The 26757-nt window shown below is 29.0% G+C and overlaps 1 protein-coding gene across 4 annotated transcripts in view; it reads right to left on the bottom strand.

Annotated features, from left to right (window-relative positions):
- The window catches only part of LOC145295994 (hydrocephalus-inducing protein-like), an 865028-nt gene that overhangs the window by 437390 nt on the left and 400881 nt on the right, over positions 1–26757 (bottom strand). For 3 of the 4 annotated variants that reach the window (XM_080141978.1, XM_080141990.1, XM_080142009.1), the window contains exons 37-38: positions 23069–23296; positions 16946–17091 (exon numbers count right to left, since the gene is read on the bottom strand). In XM_080141978.1, coding sequence (XP_079998104.1) covers positions 16946–17091; positions 23069–23296 — 374 coding nt within the window. The remainder of the gene's footprint in view (positions 1–16945; positions 17092–23068; positions 23297–26757) is intronic. The other variant, XM_080142001.1, reaches the window with a different exon arrangement.

The raw sequence follows: 26757 nt of genomic DNA, 5'->3' as shown, positions 1-26757 counted from the left end.
AAATGATGAAACACAACTTCAGATATCCAACACATATATAAAAATTGCAAACAATAAAACAAAACTTCAGATATCCAACACATATATAAAAATTGCAAGTGATGAAACCAAACTTCAGATATCCAACACATATATAAAAATTGCAAATGATGAAACCAAACTTCAGATATCCAACACATATCAAATGATGAAACCAAACTTCAGATATCCAACACATATATAAAAATTGCAAGTGCTGAAACCAAACTTCAGATATCCAACACATATATAAAAATTGCAAATGATGAAACCAAACTTCAGATATCCAAAACATATATAAAAATTGCAAATGATGAAACCAAACTTCAGATATCCAACACATATATTAAAATTGCAAATGATGAAACCAAGCTTCAGATATCCAACACATATATAAAAATTGCAAATGATGAGACCAAACTTCAGATATCCAACACATATATAATAATTGCAAATGATGAAACAAAACTTGAGATATCCAACACATATCTAAACATAGCAAATGATGAAACCAAACTTCAGATATCCAACACATATATAAAAATTGCAAGTGATGAAACCAAACTTCAGATATCCAACACATATATAAAAATTGCAAATGATGAAACAGAACTTCAGATATCCAACAAATATATAAAAATTGCAAATGATGAAACCAAACTTCAGATATCCAACACATGTATAAAGATTGCAAGTGATGAAACACAACTTCAGATATCCAACACATATATAAAAATTGCAAACAATAAAACAAAACTTCAGATATCCAACACATATATTAAAATTGCAAATGATGAAACAAAACTTCAGATATCCAACACATATATAAAAATTGCAAATGATGAAACCAAACTTAAGATATCCAGCACATATTTAAAAATTGCAAATGATGAAACCAAACTTAAGATATCCAGCAAATATATAAAAATTGCAAATGATGAAACCAAACTTCAGATATCCAACACATATTTAAAAATTGCAAATGATGAAACCAAACTTCAGATATCCAACACATATCAAATGATGAAACCAAACTTCAGATATCCAACACATATATAAAAATTGCAAGTGCTGAAACCAAACTTCAGATATCCAACACATATATAAAAATTGCAAATGATGAAACCAAACTTCAGATATCCAAAACATATATAAAAATTGCAAATGATGAAACCAAACTTCAGATATCCAACACATATATTAAAATAGCAAATGATGAAACCAAGCTTCAGATATCCAACACATATATAAAAATTGCAAATGATGAGACCAAACTTCAGATATCCAACACATATATAAAAATTGCAAATGATGAAACAAAACTTGAGATATCCAACACATATCTAAACATAGCAAATGATGAAACCAAACTTCAGATATCCAACACATATATAAAAATTGCAAGTGATGAAACCAAACTTCAGATATCCAACACATATATAAAAATTGCAAATGATGAAACAGAACTTCAGATATCCAACAAATATATAAAAATTGCAAATGATGAAACCAAACTTCAGATATCCAACACATGTATAAAGATTGCAAGTGATGAAACACAACTTCAGATATCCAACACATATATAAAAATTGCAAACAATAAAACAAAACTTCAGATATCCAACACATATATTAAAATTGCAAATGATGAAACACAACTTCAGATATCCAACACATATATAAAAATTGCAAATGATGAAACACAACTTCAGATATCCAACAAATATATAAAAATTGCAAATGATGAAACACAACTTCAGATATCCAACACATATATAAAAATTGCAAATGATGAAACCAAACTTCAGATATCCAACACATATATAAAAATTGCAAACAATAAAACAAAACTTCAGATATCCAACGCATATATTAAAATTGCAAATGATGAAACACAACTTCAGATATCCAACACATATATAAAAATTGCAAATGATGAAACCAAACTTAAGATATCCAGCAAATATATAAAAATTGCAAATGATGAAACCAAACTTCAGATATCCAACACATATTTAAAAATTGCAAATGATGAAACCAAACTTCAGATATCCAACAAATATATAAAAATTGCAAGTGATGAAACCAAACTTCAGATATCACACATGTATAAAAATTGAAGGGATGAAACCAAACTTCAGATATCCAACAAATATATAAAAATTGCAAGTGATGAAACAAAACTTCAGATATCCAACAAATATATAAAAATTGCAAATGATGAAACAAAACTTCAGATATCCAACAAATATATAAAAATTGCAAATGATGAAACACAACTTCAGATATCCAACAAATATATAAAATTGCAAATGATGAAACACAACTTCAGATATCCAAAAAATATATAAAAATTGCAAGTGATGAAACCAAACTTCAGATATCCAACACATATTTAAAAATTGCAAATGATGAAACCAAACTTCAGATATCCAACAAATATATAAAAATTGCAAGTGATGAAACCAAACTTCAGATATCACACATGTATAAAAATTGAAGGGATGAAACCAAACTTCAGATATCCAACAAATATATAAAAATTGCAAATGATGAAACAAAACTTCAGATATCCAACAAATATATAAAAATTGCAAATGATGAAACAAAACTTCAGATATCCAACACATGTATAAACATTGCAAGTGATGAAACACAACTTCAGATATCCAACACATATATAAAAATTGCAAATGATGAAACCAAGCTTCAGATATCCAACACATATATAAAAATTGCAAGTGATGAAACCAAACGTCAGATATCCAACACATATAAAAAAATTGCAAATGATGAAACCAAACTTCAGATATCCAACAAATATATAAAAATTGCAAGTGATGAAACCAAACTTCAGATATCCAACACATATATAAAAATTGCAAATGATGAAACAGAACTTCAGATATCCAACAAATATATAAAAATTGCAAATGATGAAACCAAACTTCAGATATCCAACACATGTATAAAAATTGCAAGTGATGAAACACAACTTCAGATATCCAACACATATATAAAAATTGCAAACAATAAAACAAAACTTCAGATATCCAACACATATATTAAAATTGCAAGTGATGAAACACAACTTCAGATATCCAACACATATATAAAAATTGCAAATGATGAAACACAACTTCAGATATCCAACACATATATAAAAATTGCAAATGATGAAACAAAACTTCAGATATCCAACACATATATAAAAATTGCAAATGATGAAACACAACTTCAGATATCCAACACATATATTAAAATTGCAAGTGATGAAACCAAACTTCAGATATCCAACAAATATATAAAAATTGCAAATGATGAAACACAACTTCAGATATCCAACACATATATAAAAATTGCAAATGATGAAACACAACTTCAGATATCCAACAAATATATAAAAATTGCAAATGATGAAACCAAACTTCAGATATCCAACAAATATATAAAAATTGCAAATGATGAAACAAAACTTCAGATATCCAACACATATATAAAAATTGCAAATAATTAAACCAAACCTCAGATATCCAACACATATATAAAAATTGCAAATGATGAAACCAAACTTCAGATATCCAACACATATATAAAAATTGCAAATGATGAAACCAAACTTCAGATATCCAACACATATATAAAAATTGCAAATGATGAAACCAAACTTCAGATATCCAACACATATATTAAAATTGCAAATGATGACACACAACTTCAGATATCCAACAAATATATAAAAATTGCAAATGATGAAACACAACTTCAGATATCCAACACATATATAAAAATTGCAAATGATGAAACACAACTTCAGTTATCCAACAAATATATAAAAATTGCAAATGATGAAACACAACTTCAGATATCCAACAAATATATAATAATTGCAAGTGATCAAACACAACTTCAGATATCCAACACATTTATAAAAATTGCAAATGATGAAACACAACTTCAGATATCCAACAAATATACAAAAATTGCAAATGATGAAACCAAACTTCAGATATCCAACAAATATATAAAAATTGCAAATGATGAAACACAACTTCAGATATCCAACACATATATAAAAATTGCAAATGATGAAACCAAACTTCAGATATCCAACAAATATATAAAAATTGCAAATGATGAAACCAAACTTCAGATATCCAACAAATATATAAAAATTGCAAGTGATGAAACCAAACTTCAGATATCCAACAAATATATAAAAATTGCAAATGATGAAACACAACTTCAGATATCCAACAAATATATAAAAATTGCAAATGATGAAACCAAACTTCAGATATCCAACACATATATAAAAATTGCAAATGATGAAACCAAACTTCAGATATCCAACACATATATTAAAATTGCAAATGATGAAACCAAACTTAAGATATCCAACACATATATAAAAATTGCAAATGATGAAACCAAACTTCAGATATCCAACACATATATAAAAATTGCAAATGATGAAACCAAACTTCAGATATCCAACACATATATAAAAATTGCAAATGATGAAACACAACTTCAGATATCCAACACATATATAAAAATTGCAAATGATGAAACCAAACTTCAGATATCCAACACATATATAAAAATTGCAAATAATTAAACCAAACTTCAGATATCCAACACATATATAAAAATTGCAAATGATGAAACCAAACTTCAGATATCCAACACATATATAAAAATTGCAAATGATGAAACCAAACTTCAGATATCCAACACATATATAAAAATTGCAAATGATGAAACCAAACTTCAGATATCCAACAAATATATTAAAATTGCAAATGATGAAACACAACTTCAGATATCCAACAAATATATAAAAATTGCAAGTGATGAAACACAACTTCAGATATCCCACACATATATAAAAATTGCAAATGATGAAACACAACTTCAGATATCCAACACATATATAAAAATTGCAAATGATGAAACCAAACTTCAGATATCCAACACATATATAAAAATTGCAAACAATAAAACAAAACTTCAGATATCCAACACACATATTAAAATTGCAAATGATGAAACACAACTTCAGATATCCAACACATATATAAAAATTGCAAATGATGAAACCAAACTTCAGATATCCAACAAATATATAAAAATTGCAAGTGATGAAACCAAACTTCAGATATCCAACAAATATATAAAAATTGCAAATGATGAAACACAACTTCAGATATCCAACAAATATATAAAAATTGCAAATGATGAAACACAACTTCAGATATCCAACAAATATATAAAAATTGCAAATGATGAAACCAAACTTCAGATATCCAACACATATATAAAAATTGCAAATGATGAAACCAAACTTCAGATATCCAACACATATATTAAAATTGCAAATGATGAAACCAAACTTCAGATATCCAACACATATATTAAAATTGCAAATGATGAAACCAAACTTCAGATATCCAACACATATATAAAAATTGCAAATGATGAAACCAAACTTCAGATATCCAACACATATATAAAAATTGCAAATGATGAAACACAACTTCAGATATCCAACACATATATAAAAATTGCAAATGATGAAACACAACTTCAGATATCCAACACATATATAAAAATTGCAAATGATGAAACCAAACTTCAGATATCCAACACATATATAAAAATTGCAAATAATTAAACCAAACTTCAGATATCCAACACATATATAAAAATTGCAAATGATGAAACCAAACTTCAGATATCCAACACATATATAAAAATTGCAAATGATGAAACCAAACTTCAGATATCCAACACATATATAAAAATTGCAAATGATGAAACCAAACTTCAGATATCCAACAAATATATTAAAATTGCAAGTGATGAAACACAACTTCAGATATCCAACAAATATATAAAAATTGCAAGTGATGAAACACAACTTCAGATATCCCACACATATATAAAAATTGCAAATGATGAAACACAACTTCAGATATCCAACACATATATAAAAATTGCAAATGATGAAACCAAACTTCAGATATCCAACACATATATAAAAATTGCAAACAATAAAACACAACTTCAGATATCCAACACACATATTAAAATTGCAAATGATGAAACACAACTTCAGATATCCAACACATATATAAAAATTGCAAATGATGAAACCAAACTTCAGATATCCAGCAAATATATAAAAATTGCAAATGATGAAACCAAACTTCAGATATCCAACACATATTTAAAAATTGCAAATGATGAAACCAAACTTCAGATATCCAACAAATATATAAAAATTGCAAGGGATGAAACCAAACTTCAGATATCCAACACATGTATAAAAATTGAAGGGATGAAACCAAACTTCAGATATCCAACAAATATATAAAAATTGCAAGTGATGAAACAAAACTTCAGATATCCAACAAATATATAAAAATTGCAAATGATGAAACACAACTTCAGATATCCAACACATGTATAAACATTGCAAGTGATGAAACACAACTTCAGATATCCAACACATATATAAAAATTGCAAATGATGAAACCAAGCTTCAGATATCCAACACATATATAAAAATTGCAAGTGATGAAACCAAACGTCAGATATCCAACACATATAAAAAAATTGCAAATGATGAAACCAAACTTCAGATATCCAACAAATATATAAAAATTGCAAGTGATGAAACCAAACTTCAGATATCCAACACATATATAAAAATTGCAAATGATGAAACAGAACTTCAGATATCCAACAAATATATTAAAATTGCAAATGATGAAACCAAACTTCAGATATCCAACACATGTATAAAAATTGCAAGTGATGAAACACAACTTCAGATATCCAACACATATATAAAAATTGCAAACAATAAAACAAAACTTCAGATATCCAACACATATATTAAAATTGCAAGTGATGAAACACAACTTCAGATATCCAACACATATATAAAAATTGCAAATGATGAAACACAACTTCAGATATCCAACACATATATAAAAATTGCAAATGATGAAACCAAGCTTCAGATATCCAACACATATATAAAAATTGCAAATGATGAAACACAACTTCAGATATCCAACACATATATAAAAATTGCAAGTGATGAAACCAAACTTCAGATATCCAACAAATATATAAAAATTGCAAATGATGAAACACAACTTCAGATATCCAACACATATATAAAAATTGCAAATGATGAAACACAACTTCAGATATCCAACAAATATATAAAAATTGCAAATGATGAAACCAAACTTCAGATATCCAACAAATATATAAAAATTGCAAATGATGAAACCAAACTTCAGATATCCAACACATATATAAAAATTGCAAATAATTAAACCAAACTTCAGATATCCAACACATATATAAAAATTGCAAATGATGAAACCAAACTTCAGATATCCAACACATATATAAAAATTGCAAATGATGAAACCAAACTTCAGATATCCAACACATATATAAAAATTGCAAATGATGAAACCAAACTTCAGATATCCAACACATATATTAAAATTGCAAATGATGAAACACAACTTCAGATATCCAACAAATATATAAAAATTGCAAATGATGAAACACAACTTCAGATATCCAACACATATATAAAAATTGCAAATGATGAAACACAACTTCAGTTATCCAACAAATATATAAAAATTGCAAATGATGAAACACAACTTCAGATATCCAACAAATATATAATAATTGCAAGTGATGAAACACAACTTCAGATATCCAACACATTTATAAAAATTGCAAATGATGAAACACAACTTCAGATATCCAACAAATATACAAAAATTGCAAATGATGAAACCAAACTTCAGATATCCAACAAATATATAAAAATTGCAAATGATGAAACACAACTTCAGATATCCAACACATATATAAAAATTGCAAATGATGAAACCAAACTTCAGATATCCAACAAATATATAAAAATTGCAAGTGATGAAACCAAACTTCAGATATCCAACAAATATATACAAATTGCAAGTGATGAAACCAAACTTCAGATATCCAACAAATATATAAAAATTGCAAATGATGAAACACAACTTCAGATATCCAACAAATATATAAAAATTGCAAATGATGAAACCAAACTTCAGATATCCAACACATATATAAAAATTGCAAATGATGAAACCAAACTTCAGATATCCAACACATATATTAAAATTGCAAATGATGAAACCAAACTTCAGATATCCAACACATATATAAAAATTGCAAATGATGAAACCAAACTTCAGATATCCAACACATATATAAAAATTGCAAATGATGAAACCAAACTTCAGATATCCAACACATATATAAAAATTGCAAATGATGAAACACAACTTCAGATATCCAACACATATATAAAAATTGCAAATGATGAAACCAAACTTCAGATATCCAACACATATATAAAAATTGCAAATAATTAAACCAAACTTCAGATATCCAACACATATATAAAAATTGCAAATGATGAAACCAAACTTCAGATATCCAACACATATATAAAAATTGCAAATGATGAAACCAAACTTCAGATATCCAACACATATATAAAAATTGCAAATGATGAAACCAAACTTCAGATATCCAACAAATATATTAAAATTGCAAATGATGAAACACAACTTCAGATATCCAACAAATATATAAAAATTGCAAGTGATGAAACACAACTTCAGATATCCCACACATATATAAAAATTGCAAATGATGAAACACAACTTCAGATATCCAACACATATATAAAAATTGCAAATGATGAAACCAAACTTCAGATATCCAACACATATATAAAAATTGCAAACAATAAAACAAAACTTCAGATATCCAACACATATATTAAAATTGCAAATGATGAAACACAACTTCAGATATCCAACACATATATAAAAATTGCAAATGATGAAACCAAACTTAAGATATCCAGCAAATATATAAAAATTGCAAATGATGAAACCAAACTTCAGATATCCAACACATATTTAAAAATTGCAAATGATGAAACCAAACTTCAGATATCCAACAAATATATAAAAATTGCAAGTGATGAAACCAAACTTCAGATATCCAACACATGTATAAAAATTGAAGGGATGAAACCAAACTTCGGATATCCAACAAATATATAAAAATTGCAAGTGATGAAACAAAACTTCAGATATCCAACAAATATATAAAAATTGCAAATGATGAAACAAAACTTCAGATATCCAACAAATATATAAAAATTGCAAATGATGAAACACAACTTCAGATATCCAACAAATATATAAAAATTGCAAATGATGAAACAAAACTTCAGATATCCAACACATGTATAAACATTGCAAGTGATGAAACACAACTTCAGATATCCAACACATATATAAAAATTGCAAATGATGAAACCAAGCTTCAGATATCCAACACATATATAAAAATTGCAAGTGATGAAACCAAACGTCAGATATCCAACACATATAAAAAAATTGCAAATGATGAAACCAAACTTCAGATATCCAACAAATATATTAAAATTGCAAGTGATGAAACCAAACTTCAGATATCCAACACATATATAAAAATTGCAAATGATGAAACAGAACTTCAGATATCCAACAAATATATAAAAATTGCAAATGATGAAACCAAACTTCAGATATCCAACACATGTATAAAAATTGCAAGTGATGAAACACAACTTCAGATATCCAACACATATATAAAAATTGCAAACAATAAAACAAAACTTCAGATATCCAACACATATATTAAAATTGCAAGTGATGAAACACAACTTCAGATATCCAACACATATATAAAAATTGCAAATGATGAAACACAACTTCAGATATCCAACACATATATAAAAATTGCAAATGATGAAACCAAGCTTCAGATATCCAACACATATATAAAAATTGCAAATGATGAAACACAACTTCAGATATCCAACACATATATAAAAATTGCAAGTGATGAAACCAAACTTCAGATATCCAACAAATATATAAAAATTGCAAATGATGAAACACAACTTCAGATATCCAACACATATATAAAAATTGCAAATGATGAAACACAACTTCAGATATCCAACAAATATATAAAAATTGCAAGTGATGAAACCAAACTTCAGATATCCAACAAATATATAAAAATTGCAAATGATGAAACACAACTTCAGATATCCAACAAATATATAAAAATTGCAAATGATGAAACCAAACTTCAGATATCCAACACATATATAAAAATTGCAAATGATGAAACCAAACTTCAGATATCCAACACATATATTAAAATTGCAAATGATGAAACCAAACTTCAGATATCCAACACATATATAAAAATTGCAAATGATGAAACCAAACTTCAGATATCCAACACATATATAAAAATTGCAAATGATGAAACCAAACTTCAGATATCCAACACATATATAAAAATTGCAAATGATGAAACACAACTTCAGATATCCAACACATATATAAAAATTGCAAATGATGAAACCAAACTTCAGATATCCAACACATATATAAAAATTGCAAATAATTAAACCAAACTTCAGATATCCAACACATATATAAAAATTGCAAATGATGAAACCAAACTTCAGATATCCAACACATATATAAAAATTGCAAATGATGAAACCAAACTTCAGATATCCAACACATATATAAAAATTGCAAATGATGAAACCAAACTTCAGATATCCAACAAATATATTAAAATTGCAAATGATGAAACACAACTTCAGATATCCAACAAATATGTAAAAATTGCAAGTGATGAAACACAACTTCAGATATCCCACACATATATAAAAATTGCAAATGATGAAACACAACTTCAGATATCCAACACATATATAAAAATTGCAAATGATGAAACACAACTTCAGATATCCAACAAATATATAAAAATTGCAAATGATGAAACACAACTTCAGATATCCAACAAATATATAAAAATTGCAAGTGATGAAACACAACTTCAGATATCCAACACATTTATAAAAATTGCAAATGATGAAACACAACTTCAGATATCCAACAAATATACAAAAATTGCAAATGATGAAACACAACTTCAGATATCCAACAAATATATAAAAATTGCAAATGATGAAACCAAACTTCAGATATCCAACACATATATAAAAATTGCAAATGATGAAACCAAACTTCAGATATCCAACACATATATAAAAATTGCAAATGATGAAACCAAACTTCAGATATCCAACACATATATAAAAATTGCAAATGATGAAACACAACTTCAGATATCCAACACATATATAAAAATTGCAAATGATGAAACCAAACTTCAGATATCCAACACATATATAAAAATTGCAAATAATTAAACCAAACTTCAGATATCCAACACATATATAAAAATTGCAAATGATGAAACCAAACTTCAGATATCCAACACATATATAAAAATTGCAAATGATGAAACCAAACTTCAGATATCCAACACATATATAAAAATTGCAAATGATGAAACCAAACTTCAGATATCCAACAAATATATTAAAATTGCAAATGATGAAACACAACTTCAGATATCCAACAAATATATAAAAATTGCAAGTGATGAAACACAACTTCAGATATCCCACACATATATAAAAATTGCAAATGATGAAACACAACTTCAGATATCCAACACATATATAAAAATTGCAAATGATGAAACCAAACTTCAGATATCCAACACATGTATAAAAATTGCAAGTGATGAAACACAACTTCAGATATCCAACACATATATAAAAATTGCAAACAACAAAACAAAACTTCAGATATCCAACACATATATTAAAATTGCAAGTGATGAAACACAACTTCAGATATCCAACACATATATAAAAATTGCAAATGATGAAACACAACTTCAGATATCCAACACATATATAAAAATTGCAAATGATGAAACCAAGCTTCAGATATCCAACACATATATAAAAATTGCAAATGATGAAACACAACTTCAGATATCCAACACATATATAAAAATTGCAAGTGATGAAACCAAACTTCAGATATCCAACAAATATATAAAAATTGCAAATGATGAAACACAACTTCAGATATCCAACACATATATAAAAATTGCAAATGATGAAACACAACTTCAGATATCCAACAAATATATAAAAATTGCAAATGATGAAACCAAACTTCAGATATCCAACAAATATATAAAAATTGCAAATGATGAAACCAAACTTCAGATATCCAACACATATATAAAAATTGCAAATAATTAAACCAAACTTCAGATATCCAACACATATATAAAAATTGCAAATGATGAAACCAAACTTCAGATATCCAACACATATATAAAAATTGCAAATGATGAAACCAAACTTCAGATATCCAACACATATATAAAAATTGCAAATGATGAAACCAAACTTCAGATATCCAACACATATATTAAAATTGCAAATGATGAAACACAACTTCAGATATCCAACAAATATATAAAAATTGCAAATGATGAAACCAAACTTCAGATATCCAAAAAATATATAAAAATTGCAAATGATGAAACCAAACTTCAGATATCCAACAAATATATAAAAATTGCAAATGATGAAACCAAACTTCAGATATCCAACAAATATATAAAATTGCAAATGATGAAATCAAACTTCAGATATCCAACAAATATATAAAAATTGCAAATGATGAAACCAAACTTCAGATATCCAACAAATATATAAAAATTGCAAATGATGAAACCAAACTTCAGATATCCAAAAAATATATAAAAATTGCAAATGATGAAACCAAACTTCAGATATCCAACAAATATATTAAAATTGCAAATGATGAAACCAAACTTCAGATATCCAACAAATATATAAAAATTGCAAATGATGAAACCAAACTTCAGATATCCAAAAAATATATAAAAATTGCAAATGATGAAACCAAACTTCAGATATCCAACAAATATATAAAAATTGCAAATGATGAAACCAAACTTCAGATATCCAAAAAATATATAAAAATTGCAAATGATGAAACACAACTTCAGATATCCAAAAAATATATAAAAATTGCAAATGATGAAACCAAACTTCAGATATCCAACAAATATATAAAAATTGCAAATGATGAAACCAAACTTCAGATATCCAAAAAATATATAAAAATTGCAAATGATGAAACACAACTTCAGATATCCAACAAATATACAAAAATTGCAAATGATGAAACCAAACTTCAGATATCCAACAAATATATAAAAATTGCAAATGATGAAACACAACTTCAGATATCCAACACATGTATAAAAATTGCAAGTGATGAAACACAACTTCAGATATCCAACACATATATAAAAATTGCAAATGATGAAACCAAACTTCAGATATCCAACAAATATATAAAAATTGCAAATGATGAAACCAAACTTCAGATATCCAACAAATATATAAAAATTGCAAATGATGAAACACAACTTCAGATATCCAAAAAATATATAAAAATTGCAAATGATGAAACCAAACTTCAGATATCCAACAAATATATAAAATTGCAAATGATGAAACACAACTTCAGATATCCAAAAAATATATAAAAATTGCAAATGATGAAACCAAACTTCAGATATCCAACAAATATATAAAAATTGCAAATGATGAAACCAAACTTCAGATATCCAAAAATATATAAAAATTGCAAATGATGAAACCAAACTTCAGATATCCAACAAATATATAAAATTGCAAATGATGAAACACAACTTCAGATATCCAAAAAATATATAAAATTGCAAATGATGAAACCAAACTTCAGATATCCAACAAATATATAAAAATTGCAAATGATGAAACCAAACTTCAGATATCCAAAAAATATATAAAAATTGCAAATGATGAAACCAAACTTCAGATATCCAACAAATATATAAAAATTGCAAATGATGAAACCAAACTTCAGATATCCAACAAATATATAAAAATTGCAAATGATGAAACCAAACTTCAGATATCCAACAAATATATAAAATTGCAAATGATGAAACACAACTTCAGATATCCAAAAAATATATAAAAATTGCAAATGATGAAACCAAACTTCAGATATCCAACAAATATATAAAAATTGCAAATGATGAAACCAAACTTCAGATATCCAACAAATATATAAAAATTGCAAATGATGAAACACAACTTCAGATATCCAACACATATATAAAAATTGCAAATGATGAAACCAAACTTCAGATATCCAACAAATATATAAAATTGCAAATGATGAAACACAACTTCAGATATCCAAAAAATATATAAAAATTGCAAATGATGAAACCAAACTTCAGATATCCAACAAATATATAAAAATTGCAAATGATGAAACCAAACTTTAGATATCCAACAAATATATAAAAATTGCAAATGATGAAACCAAACTTCAGATATCCAACAAATATACAAAAATTGCAAATGATGAAACCAAACTTCAGATATCCAAAAAATATATAAAAATTGCAAATGATGAAACCAAACTTCAGATATCCAACAAATATATAAAAATTGCAAGTGATGAAACACAACTTCAGATATCCAACAAATATACAAAAATTGCAAATGATGAAACCAAACTTCAGATATCCAACAAATATATAAAAATTGCAAGTGATGAAACACAACTTCAGATATCCAACAAATATATAAAAATTGCAAATGATGAAACACAACTTCAGATATATTACACATATATAAAAATTGCAAGTGATAAAACACAACTTCAGATATCCAACACATATATAAAAATTACAAGTGATAAAACACAATTCTGATATCCAATAAATATGTAAAAATTGCAAATGATGAAACACAACTTCAGATATCCAACACATATATCAACATAGCAAATGATGAAACACAACTTCAGATCTCCAACACATATATTAAAATTGCAAATGATGAAACACAACTTCAGATATCCAACACATATATCAACATAGCAAATGATGAAACACAACTTCAGATATCCAACAAATATATAAAAATTGCAAATGATGAAACACAACTTTAGATATCAAATACATATATAAAAATTGCAAGTGATGAAACACAACGTCAGATATCAAATACATATATAAAAATTGCAAGTGATGAAACACAACTTCAGATATCAAATACATATATAAAAATTGCAAGTGATGAAACACAACTTCAGATATCAAATACATATATAAAAATTGCAAATGATGAAACACAACTTTAGATATCAAATACATATATAAAAATTGCAAGTGATGAAACACAACTTCAGATATCAAATACATATATAAAAATTGCAAGTGATGAAACAAAACTTCAGATATCCAACACATATATAAAAATTGCAAATGATGAAACACAACTTCAGATATCCAACACATATATAAAAATTGCAAATGATGAAACCAAACTTCAGATATACAACACATATATAAAAATTGCAAACAATAAAACCAAACTTCAGATATCCAACACATATATAAAAGTTGCAAGTGATGAAACAGAACTTCAGATATCCAACACATATATAAACATTGCAAATGATGAAACACAAATTCAGATATCCAACACATATATAAAAATTGCAAATGATGAAACACAAATTCAGATATCCAACACATATATAAAAATTGCAAATGATGAAACACAACTTCAGATATCCAACAAATATATAAAAATTGCAAATGATGAAATCAAACTTCAGATATCCAACACATATATAAAAATTCCAAATGCTGAAACCAAACTTTAGGTATCCAACAAATATATAAAAATTCCAAACGATGAAACCAAACTTCAGATATCCAACACATATATAAAAATTGCAAATGTTTAAACCAAACTTCAGATATCCAACAAATATATAAAAATCGCAAATAATGAAACCAAACTTCAGATATCCAACAAATATATATAAATCGCAAATGATTAAACCAAACTTCAGATATCCAACACATATATAAAAATTGCAAATGATGAAACCAAACTTCAGATATCCAACAAATAAATAAAAATCGTAAATGATTAAACCAAACTTCAGATATCCAACAAATATCTGAAAAAAAAATTCTATTTCATAAAAAATAAAAAGTTTTATTTCATAAATCTTGATTAGAATCAGCTAAGGAAATAAAATCTCATTGAACTCAATAAATTTTAAACGGCATGCAATTAAATTTTGGAAGTACCTTAATAAATAAAATAAATTAACCAATTATATTTAGTCTAATTACATTTTAAAAATTTAAGGAAAAATTACTATAAAACCATCTTTTCTGTATAAGGTAAAAATAATAAATGAAAATTTGTGATTCAGGTCTTCCATATGATTCAATTTAATATAAACATGTTCTTATAATCTTCGAAATTAAAGAAATAAAGATATAATATTTCTTCAATTTCTATAAATTATTACAAAATATATCTTCTATATAAAATTAGATATAATAAAATAAATATTATTGCAGTGATTATCTTCCATACTTCACAGTCATTTTGTCATGCTGAGATGGATTTCAATGTATTTTGGGAATAATTATACAATTTTTAGAAAAATTTTAATTCAGTATTTTTAAGACTTTAATTTACTAATTATTTTTGAAATAATTCCAGCAAACTGATATTTATCCGTCAAGAAATTTTAAAAATTATTTTCTTAAAATTTCAAAATTTACAGAATTTTGTATTTTTAGCAGGTGTGAGAATTGTTTCCATGAAACAATTTATTTTCACGTAAAAAATACATTTTTTAGAAAATAGTATTAGGCTTTTATCTTTCAAATACAATCACATTTTAAATGAAACGAATATTCATGTTCCTACAAAAAAAAAGTGAATTGACTATGTGAAAAGCAAAAAATAACTCTAGGTACCTGAGATTGCACTGGTTCTACGGGTTTGTTCATAGTTCCACCAGAAGTTCCTGATCCAGCACCTTGTTTAGTAGGCTTCAACTCTGACATTGTAGATGACTTTCGAGGTGCCGTATTGTGTGTAACCGCTGAAAGAGCATTGGCAACTTGAAAAGGAAGAGAAACAAAAAAGTGTCTATTCGGATGATTCAGACTTGTCTTCATCTTGAATTTTATTCTCACAATATTTCATCCAATAGTATCTTTGAACTTTTCTCAAGCTCGGGAATATCTATATAGAACTCAAGAATCTATAAAGAATTCAGAACTGAACTAACTAACTATTTTATTAATTAATTAATTAATTTATTATTATTATTATTATTATTATAATAAAAAAGACTAAACTCCAAATTAAAAACAAGAAAAAAGCTGTGAATAGGAGTTTGATAAGATGAGTAAAGAAAAAATCATGAAACAAGAAGTTACAGAAAAGATGAAAGTTTTTTTAAAAACTATTTTATTTTTTATGTTTTGTAAACATATTCTTATTCACATTAATATTAGATGACATTTTGAGGAAAAGTGAAACACATTTTGGGGTTTGGCTGAACAAGAATATAACTAGATGTTTTTGTTATTGTTTGGATAGAAAAATGAATAATTAAGTAAAACGAAAAGATAATTTTTGATTTGTGTTTTCTTTTTGTTTCATTTTATTGAAAACAATTCACTCATTTCTCAAAACATTATAAAATTCTTATCAATAGAAAATGTGTGTTTTTAAGGATGGTCAGAAAACACCAGTTCTTGTTAGATCACCGAAATTAAGCAATGTTGCGCCCGGCCAGTACCAGATGGGTGATCATTTGGGAAGGCTATGTTCTGTATGTACCGTGCCAAGTCATACAAATTTCCAAGTTAGTATCTAGGGGTGCATTAATTCACTGGGAGAGACTTCTCGAACATCAGGGGTCTATGTTTTAACCTTCCAGAGGTTGAAACCCAATTACAGTAGACGAAACCAGACATATTATTTCTAAGCAAAACTGGCATTGGACAGACTATTTCCTGAGAGGAGTTCGTAATTAAAGGAGACTCTAATTTAACTTCCAAATCTGACCCTCCAAGATCGCCATGGGCATGGAATATGTGCCTATATAAAAGATGGCTTTCCATGTGGTAGGGACGTCTCCAGAGAAGATCCTAACTTACTCTCTATGTGCTTCTGGGTTGCACTTGCTCAAACTACTGCATTTATATTTGCTCTCTATCGCCCCCACAACAGTGGAGTTACTATCTTTAAAAGCATATCTGAGAAAATTGACCACATCCTGTCTGCTTAGCCTTCAGCTAACATTCACGTATGTGGAGACTTCAATGTTCACAATGTGGAATGCTTAACTCACTCAAACAAGACCGATGATGAGGGGGGGTTCTGTCATGATTTCTCCATTGCTTATGACCTCACTCAGGTTGTTCACGAACCCACCAGTGTGCCCGATACTGACGGCCAGTATGCAACTCTCCTAGACCTTTTTCTCACAACTTGCCCTGAACTGTGTCCAGCTTCTATACTGTCTCCACTTGGATCTTCTGACCACTCTGTTTTATCAGTTAAGATAAAAATAAAATGTAATAAGTCCTCAGACGTACCTCATCGTACAGTATATCGATACTCTATGGCTGACTGGGATAGCTTCCATACATTTATATCAGATCTACCTCTGCGTTTCATGTTTAAAAAGGATGTGTCCTCTAATAGTATCAGACCTGATGGAATGGTCAATTGTAGGTATAGACCGTTTCATACCCTCACAAAAATTCCAGCAAAAACCTAACAGCCAGCCATGATTCTCTCCAGAATGTGCTGCTGCCATTGTGCACAGAAATCACTTTTTCCATTGCTTCCAATGTAATAGATGTACTGAGACTAAAGCTGTTTTCAGGATTGCCAGCAATCACTGTAAAAAAGTAATAAAGAGTACAAGAGAGTTGTATGCTCAGTCCGTCAAGCCCAAAGTAGCTGAGCAGCGGCTTGGTACCCACCAGTTTTGGCAAATAGCAAACAGAATCCTGAACAGAAACGTGTGGTCTATCCCAACTATCATCAATGGACCTGAGATAATCTCGTCAACATCAGACAAAGCCAAACTCTTTGCCAAGAACTTTGCAGCTAATTCTACCCTTTGCGACCAAGGTCGCCAACCTCCAATATTTCTTCCTGTATCAGAAAACATACTATGTGATATACGAATATCTGAACGTGATGCTGCCAAGCTAATCAAAAACCTTGATTCCAGTAAAGCAACCAGCCCTGACAGTATTCCAATTATAGTACTCAAAAGACTTCAACCAAAACTAGAGCCCATCCTTAAAAAACAATTTAAATGTTGTCTTAAGGAGAATTGCTTCCCAATAGCCTGGAAAATCTCATCAGTATCACCTATATTTAAGAATTCAGGTGATCACTCATCTCCCTCTCAGTACAGGCCAATAAGTCTCCTGTGTGTCATGAGAAGTTGCTGGAATCTGTGTTAAATAGAAAAGTAATCAACCATCTCAGCAAAAATAACCTTCTTAGTGACATGCAATATGGTTTCCGTTCTGCTAGATCTACAGCAGATGTGCTTACAGATATATCTCATAGGATTAGCGAATCTCTCGACAGAGGCAACCTTTCTAGGGCAAATGCTCTTGACAGATCAAAGGCCTTTGATAGAATACAGCATAAAGGTTTACTTCACAAGATCTCCAGCTACGGTATAGCTGGAAATGTCTTCTCAATTATTAAATCATTTCTCTCTGATAGGTTCATGGACAGAAATCAGAAGCTCACAGTATTAATGCTGGAGTCCCTCAAGGGTCCATCATGGGCCCAACTCTCTTCCTGATCTACATTAAAGATCTTCCAAATCACATCCTTACATCATTCATAGACATTTATGCTGATGACACTACTATCTATGGTAGCAGATCTAAGACCGTAAATGACCAAGTTCTCTTTGATTCTCTCTCCTCTGATCTCAAGCAAGTGGTACAATGGAGAAAGAGGTGGCTTGTTACTTTTAATGCATCTAAAACCAAGCTTTTATCTTTACATCATCAACGCTCTGATCTCTATCTGGCATCAATTGAAATGAATGGCTCTCGTTTTGGGGAGGCCTCATGTTTTGACAAGCTTCTGGCCTTGACCTTTACTGCTGATCTTAAATGGAACGCATACATTAAATCTGTTGCCAAGGCCGCTGGAAAAATGGTGGGATCCTTCTATTGATTCAGTAGATATCTCATTGCTGATGCAATTCTCTATCTATATAAGAGCCAGGTACATCCAAGGATGGAATACTGTTGCCACATTTCCGCAGGAGCTGCCTTAATAGAGTTCAAAATAGACTTCATAGTCTCATAGATGTCCTTTTCTTTTTCCTGCAACCTCTTTCTCACAGAAGACCTGTTGCGAGTTTGTCTCTGCTTTATCATTATTTTCATGGCAAGTACTCGTCTGAGCTCCAATCTATGGTCCCCTCTCACCAAACTTTCACAAGAAACACCCGTCTAGCAGAAAACATTATCAATAATTTCCTCCACTCTTTATCTGTGCCTAAACCTAAACGTAGATGCCATGAACAAAGCTTCTTTCTTAGAACTGCACACCTGTGGAATTGTCTTTTCTTTTCCTGCTTTCCAGCTGAGTACAATATGGTTGTCTTCAAGTCTAACGTAAACAGGTTTTTGATGAGCCGTTCCATATAAGTTAACAAATTTACCGAATTTCCATTACTAATGATTACTATATTGTCCAATTTTTACTGTACACTGTTTAACCCTTATCCTCGAATGGCATCTTGGCCTTGATAAGTGGTGATGCCTATGTAACAAAAAAAATGCACCCCAAGTCTTCGTTAAAACATGCATCTATGGGAAGGAAACTCTGATGTAAAAACCTACAATCTACTCTATACTCTGTCCTGTGACAGTAATCTGCACCGACAAAGGTTAGCAATACCAAAAAGCATGGTTGGTTCTACACAAAACCTTCGCCACTATAAACAAATCATCTGTGTGGATTTTCGAGAAACTTAGTTGTTGTGGTGGAAGTTCATAGGCTGAAATCGACCGGTGAGTCCATCTATAAATATAAGTGAAAATGTATGTATGTGTGTATGTATGTGTGTATGTATGTATGTATGTATGTGTGTTCGCTTTTCATGTGTGTCTACAAAACGCTTCTTTTAGAGAAGCGGTCGATCGCTTCACAACTTTTTAAAACTTTTTATATCACATACAAATCGTAATATCTCACAGTTAACAACAAAGCTCTCCTGTCTATTTAATTTGCTCGATTTCGGAAAGATAAATATTCAATATTTGTTGCTCGCCGCATGTGGCTTAGTCTTTTTCTTATAACATCTTATAAGCGTTCAGCAGTAAATGAAATCCCGCAGTCAAACTGACTTCATTAACTCATTAAAACGAGCACCTGCTAAATTCAACTAATTAAATAAATTCAAACGTGTTTCCCTAAACATGTCGCAGTGGGGCAATGGTTAACGTCGCACGTTTTTTTTTTTCACAACTTTGCCTCAACGGTTCGGGTTCGATCCTCATACTTACTTTTGCTTTTACCCCCCCCCCAAACACCCGGGCAACGCCGGGTACCCCTCGCTAGTCATATATATATATATATATATATATATATAATAATTTATAAAATATATATGGCGATTAAGCTACACTGAATATTCGGCGTTTCATCCACTCTAGGATTCGTCAGGCTTATGCGCATAAGCCTGACGAATCCTAGAGTGGATGAAACGCCGAATATTCAGTGTAGCTTAATCGCCATATATATTTTATAAATTACTAACTAGCTCTACCTACGTATTGAGCACTTTTGAAGTAAATACTTAAAGTCGACACATAAATCTATACTTTCGTATATTAATTTTATGTGAGTAAATGAAGTAGTTATATATATATATATATATATATATGTATCAATATATATATATATATATATATATATATATATATATTGATACACATTTCAACTTTCCTACAAGCGATATTTAATTTTCTTTTCTCTCTCATATTCAAAAACAATCAAGTTCGAAACTATTGTTTTCTTTTTAAATTATTCTCAAATTTATTTTTAAGTTTTCATGAGAATTCTTTTGAAAATGTAAAACTGAAAAATGTTAAATGTATTACACATGATTTTATTTGATAAGTAAAAATGCCTTTGAATTTATGAAATTATTTGAAAAGTACTTTCGACATTTATTAATTTACTAACTCATATGTACAAATATTTTGTCAAAACAAATTTAGTTAATTAGGTAAAAAGCTTATAAAAATCTCAAAAGATTTGTTAACCATATTTTTAAGTGCTTTCTTTTAAAAATTAAATATTATAGCTAAATGTATAATTAAATGCTAGTGCTAAAAAATGTAAATAAAGTTGTAATTGTAGAAGCGTTGGTTTTGTTAAGATACCAACTACTTTTGTTTCCATGGTAGCCATTTACAATTTTTTTCCAAAACATTAAAATGTGAAAATCTTAAAAACAAATTCCTTATTTGTTTTTACTAAAACATGAATTTTTTTTCGACACAATAACGTATTTGCATACAATCTTATTGAGTATAGTTAAAAAGGTAAAGATCATTGACTGACATTCAGTGATAAGGCCGTGATTAGAGAGCTTTCATGCTATAGTTGTCATTATTACACCGTCCCATTATGATATGAAATTCCATTTAATGATGTAACTCCAATTTATGACTTTTAGGAATGGTGATTAGGGCTATCATTATTCTAACTCCACTCTAACTAGGAATGCTAATACTTGTCAAGGGGTCAAATAGAATTTACTGTTTGCAGAGTTATTTGTAATATGTGCCTACAAAACAAATTAGTCTATAATGCATATTTTTTACCATAATGAATAAATTTGGCATTAAAATACCTCCCAAAGTTATGGGTTGATATGCCATATAAATTAACAAATCATGAATGTATCAGCTTCTTCAGAAAAATATGAATCAAGAGGAGAACATCATCGCTCCTGCTCTTCCTCTCTTTACAATAAGAAAAAAAGATGGCCAAATCCTGTAGTTCCTTTCCTACCACATTCTTACCTGGTGCCTGGGCTGGTGGTAAGAAAACATCTTGAAGAGAACCAGCATTTGCCTCCTGTTCTTCGATCAACTCATCTTTCTTCCTTTGTGCAGCTTCAGCACAGAGTTTGTGTGCTTTCACAGATGCAGGGGACACTCCATTTAGAATGGCTTCCGTGACAATGTCATCTACAGTCAATAGGGCAGCATCATACATCTTTGCTAACTGACTAGATGTCCGAGTTTTTCCTAGAAAAAATAGATTTAGGATATTGTAATAGCACTGGCTTAAAAAATGTAGACAAGCTAGAGTTAATATTCAAATTAATTAATTTAATAAAAAATTTTGTAGCTCGACAATGTTTAAGGATTAAAGAGGTTTACAATTATGAAAATCTTATAAAGGTTCTGCAAAGGTTTAAATGTAACACAAACAAGATGGCCGACTTTTGATAGATGATCATCTGCCATCCTAACACAGGAAACACAAATATTTTTTTTACATTAAAACATAAAATGTTAAAAATAATTAATGGAAAAGTATTTTTATTTTAATTATTACATTTTTGCATTTATTTTTTTAAATGAATTATTTCAAATGTTCTATCTTAATGATCACTATCATTTCACAAAACATATCCAACATGAAGTATTTTTCAAAGTTAAGTAAACCACAGCAAAAGGTGATAAATAGATTCATAGATCAACAAAAAGTCCACTTGGTTATTATTTTGTGTGGCTGGAGTGTTTACAAATTCATGCATATTTGTACAAACATAACATTATCATATAAGTAAAAATTAAATTTAAAATAAAACTTATTTGTTATTAAAATGTACTGAGATTCTATGCATTTTCACTAAATTGAACTATGCACCCTTAAAATTTAACTATTATGAAGTTTTTTCATGTTGTGTGGTTATTTTAAAAAAAGTGTTCTCAATCTATCAACTAGTTTATAGTTGCTCTTTGAGCAGTGTTTGTGCAGTATTTGGGTTTATGTCAATTTTCATCTTTACTTAGCTTCTAGCACATTATAACTAGCATGAAAATATCTGTGAGATTTTATGGTAAAAAATATGCTACTTAGTATTTACATGAGAGAATAACAAAAAGCTGCATATAAGATAAAGAAGGGTAAAGCTGAACGGTGTTGTTGCAGAAATATTGAAAGCTGTAGGTGAAACAAATATTGAGATGATCGCAGACTTGAGAAATCAGACTGTAAAAGAAGAGGTTATTGCGAAAAACTGTGAACTTCGTACAATTATTGAATAGTTACAAAGGTAAATAGGAAGTGTTAGATATCAGTAATTGATGCTTAAAATTGATGGATCAGATTCTGAAAGCAATTAATAGAATAATTGATCAAGAAATCAGAAGTCAGATAAGCATAGATGAAATGGACAGAGTACGATTGGTGTTATATTTATACTGAAAAATGCAAGAGAAGTACCTTGGTGAGAAGAACTTATATCTTTTCCTTTTGTGGATCTGGAGAAAGCGTTTGACAGGGTGCCAAGAGAGGTTATCTTGCAGGATTTGTAAACTAGGAGCAAACTAGTACTTAGTGATAGTATAGAAATTTTCAGTCAGCATATTTAGTCATAGCTTTAATGTCATCATTAAGGTTCTGTACTGAATTTATTGCTTTTCATTTGTGTAGAAGCTTGTTCATAAAATTCTGAATGTTTTAATATTTGTGTGTGAAACAATGGACGATATGTTTGTTAAGTTATAGAGTTAGAGAAATGATAGGGAAAGTAAAGGTTTGAGAGTGAATGTTACCAAGACCAAAGTAGTAGTATAATAGGAAAATAATAGCAGTGAATATAGTGTTGGAAAGACCCCCAAAAAGAGTAAAACATCCTACTCGGTTCATGGAAATGGAAAGACAATCAGGTATAATTCAATTTTTGTGGTACCTGGAAGCATTACACATACACAGTGGAATTACTGGTAGGTTGAGAGATGATAAGCAATTTGTATACAAGAAGTGTAAAACAATGGAGATGGATAAAAACTTAGCCAGGAAGAAAGTATATTTGGATGAGAAAGCTAATAAAATTGTTGACAAGTTTTGTTACCTTGGTGATATTATTGGAACACAAGGTGAGCCAGATGTTAGTGTGATTGCAATAAATTGTTCAGGGAATTTCTACTCCAGCAGCATTACCACTGTCGACCAAGTGAAGGGTCTATCAGGTATGAGTGATGATGTGTGGAAGCCTTTGAGAGTTGAGGGGATGGATTAATGTATTACATGAAGAGAAATGATATGATGGATGTGTAATCTGGGTCTTCAAGAGAGGCTTATATTTGATGATGTCATAGAAAAATTAAATCTGGACAATATACGCAACAAAACAGACTTTGATGGTTTGGTCACCTTGGAAGAATGAATAAAAATTCTTGGGTTAGTAGATATAGAACAGGTGAGGTAGCAGGTTCACAGGGGAAAACCAAAGAGGACATGGAAAGAAGTATGTTCTTCTCATTGGCAAATGAATATTATAGCACAGCTATGAATTTGCTGGTACTGGTATGAATTGAAACTGCATTATATGAAAACTAGTCATAAATGCAACAAAAGTTTTAATGCAAAAGTTCATGAAATATGGAAAAAGATGAATTAAAGATTAAAAATCCAGATGAAAGGATATGCAGTGGTTATGTATTTCCAAGACGAAAGGATCATAAGAGTCAATATTCTCATAAGGAGAAGTCGGATTTATAATGTTGACAAATGTAGATGCACATTAAAAATCCCAAACGCATGTAATTCAAGTCTGTAGAAACCTAGGAGAAAGAAAGATAAATATAAACCTAGGAAGTAACAGATCACTTTGGAAATCTCTAAAAGCCATTGAATGTTGGCCAGCCTATAAAATGGACATTAAACCAAATACGATGATGAGTAAGTAACTATGATGAATGTATTGTTTTTATTGGAAAAAAAAATGTTAAACATATTTTTAAGCAAAAATACTTTGTTTGAACTAATGCCAAATATTCTTCCTATTTTTGTGTGTATTTTTTCAAAAATAAAGGTCACTTAGTTTTAAAAAAATTACTTTTTTATGTTTTTTTTTTCATGCTACTTTTTTTATGTTTTTTTTCTTCAAATTTATAAAACATGTATCCAATTTTAAATTCCATGAGATTCGAACTCTGATATAAAGATTGTAGAAACTATTGTTATAGTAATGTGCACTCTGCCTACTCCTCTTTTGTCAACCAATCACATGTTTTTATTTGCATATGAACAGACAAAATCAAAATACCATAATTTCCATAAACTTGCAATATGAGTAAAGGGAAATATTCATATTAGAGAAATTAAATTTATAGATCCCAGAAATTCTCACCATTGTTCTGCTGGACAAATGATCAAGTGGATATTATTATTATTGGACTCTTTCTGTCTAGAGACATAAGGGATATCTTATGTAAGGATTCCTGTGTGATGAATGTTGACCAAAAATCAACTGCACTCCATCTTGACCTGACATTTTCTAAGTACAACACCAAAACGTGGTTATTATAAAACAGTTACCATAACTAACTAATTAACTAACTATTATAAAAACAAGTTTAAAATGAGAAGTTTATATGAAATTTGCCAGATCTCATTTAATTTTATGACTGCTATTCGAGGGAGGGATATGTATGAAATAATTGGTTAATCATCTTTTTTTTAGGTGGAGGTG

This window comes from Euprymna scolopes, chromosome 2 (genome assembly GCF_053919585.1).
Source record: "Euprymna scolopes isolate OS-2025 chromosome 2, ASM5391958v1, whole genome shotgun sequence".
NCBI classification, from domain to species: domain Eukaryota; kingdom Metazoa; phylum Mollusca; class Cephalopoda; order Sepiida; family Sepiolidae; genus Euprymna; species Euprymna scolopes.
The sequence above is the reverse complement of the archived record's forward strand: the minus strand, read 5'-3'. Positions and strand labels throughout refer to the sequence as shown.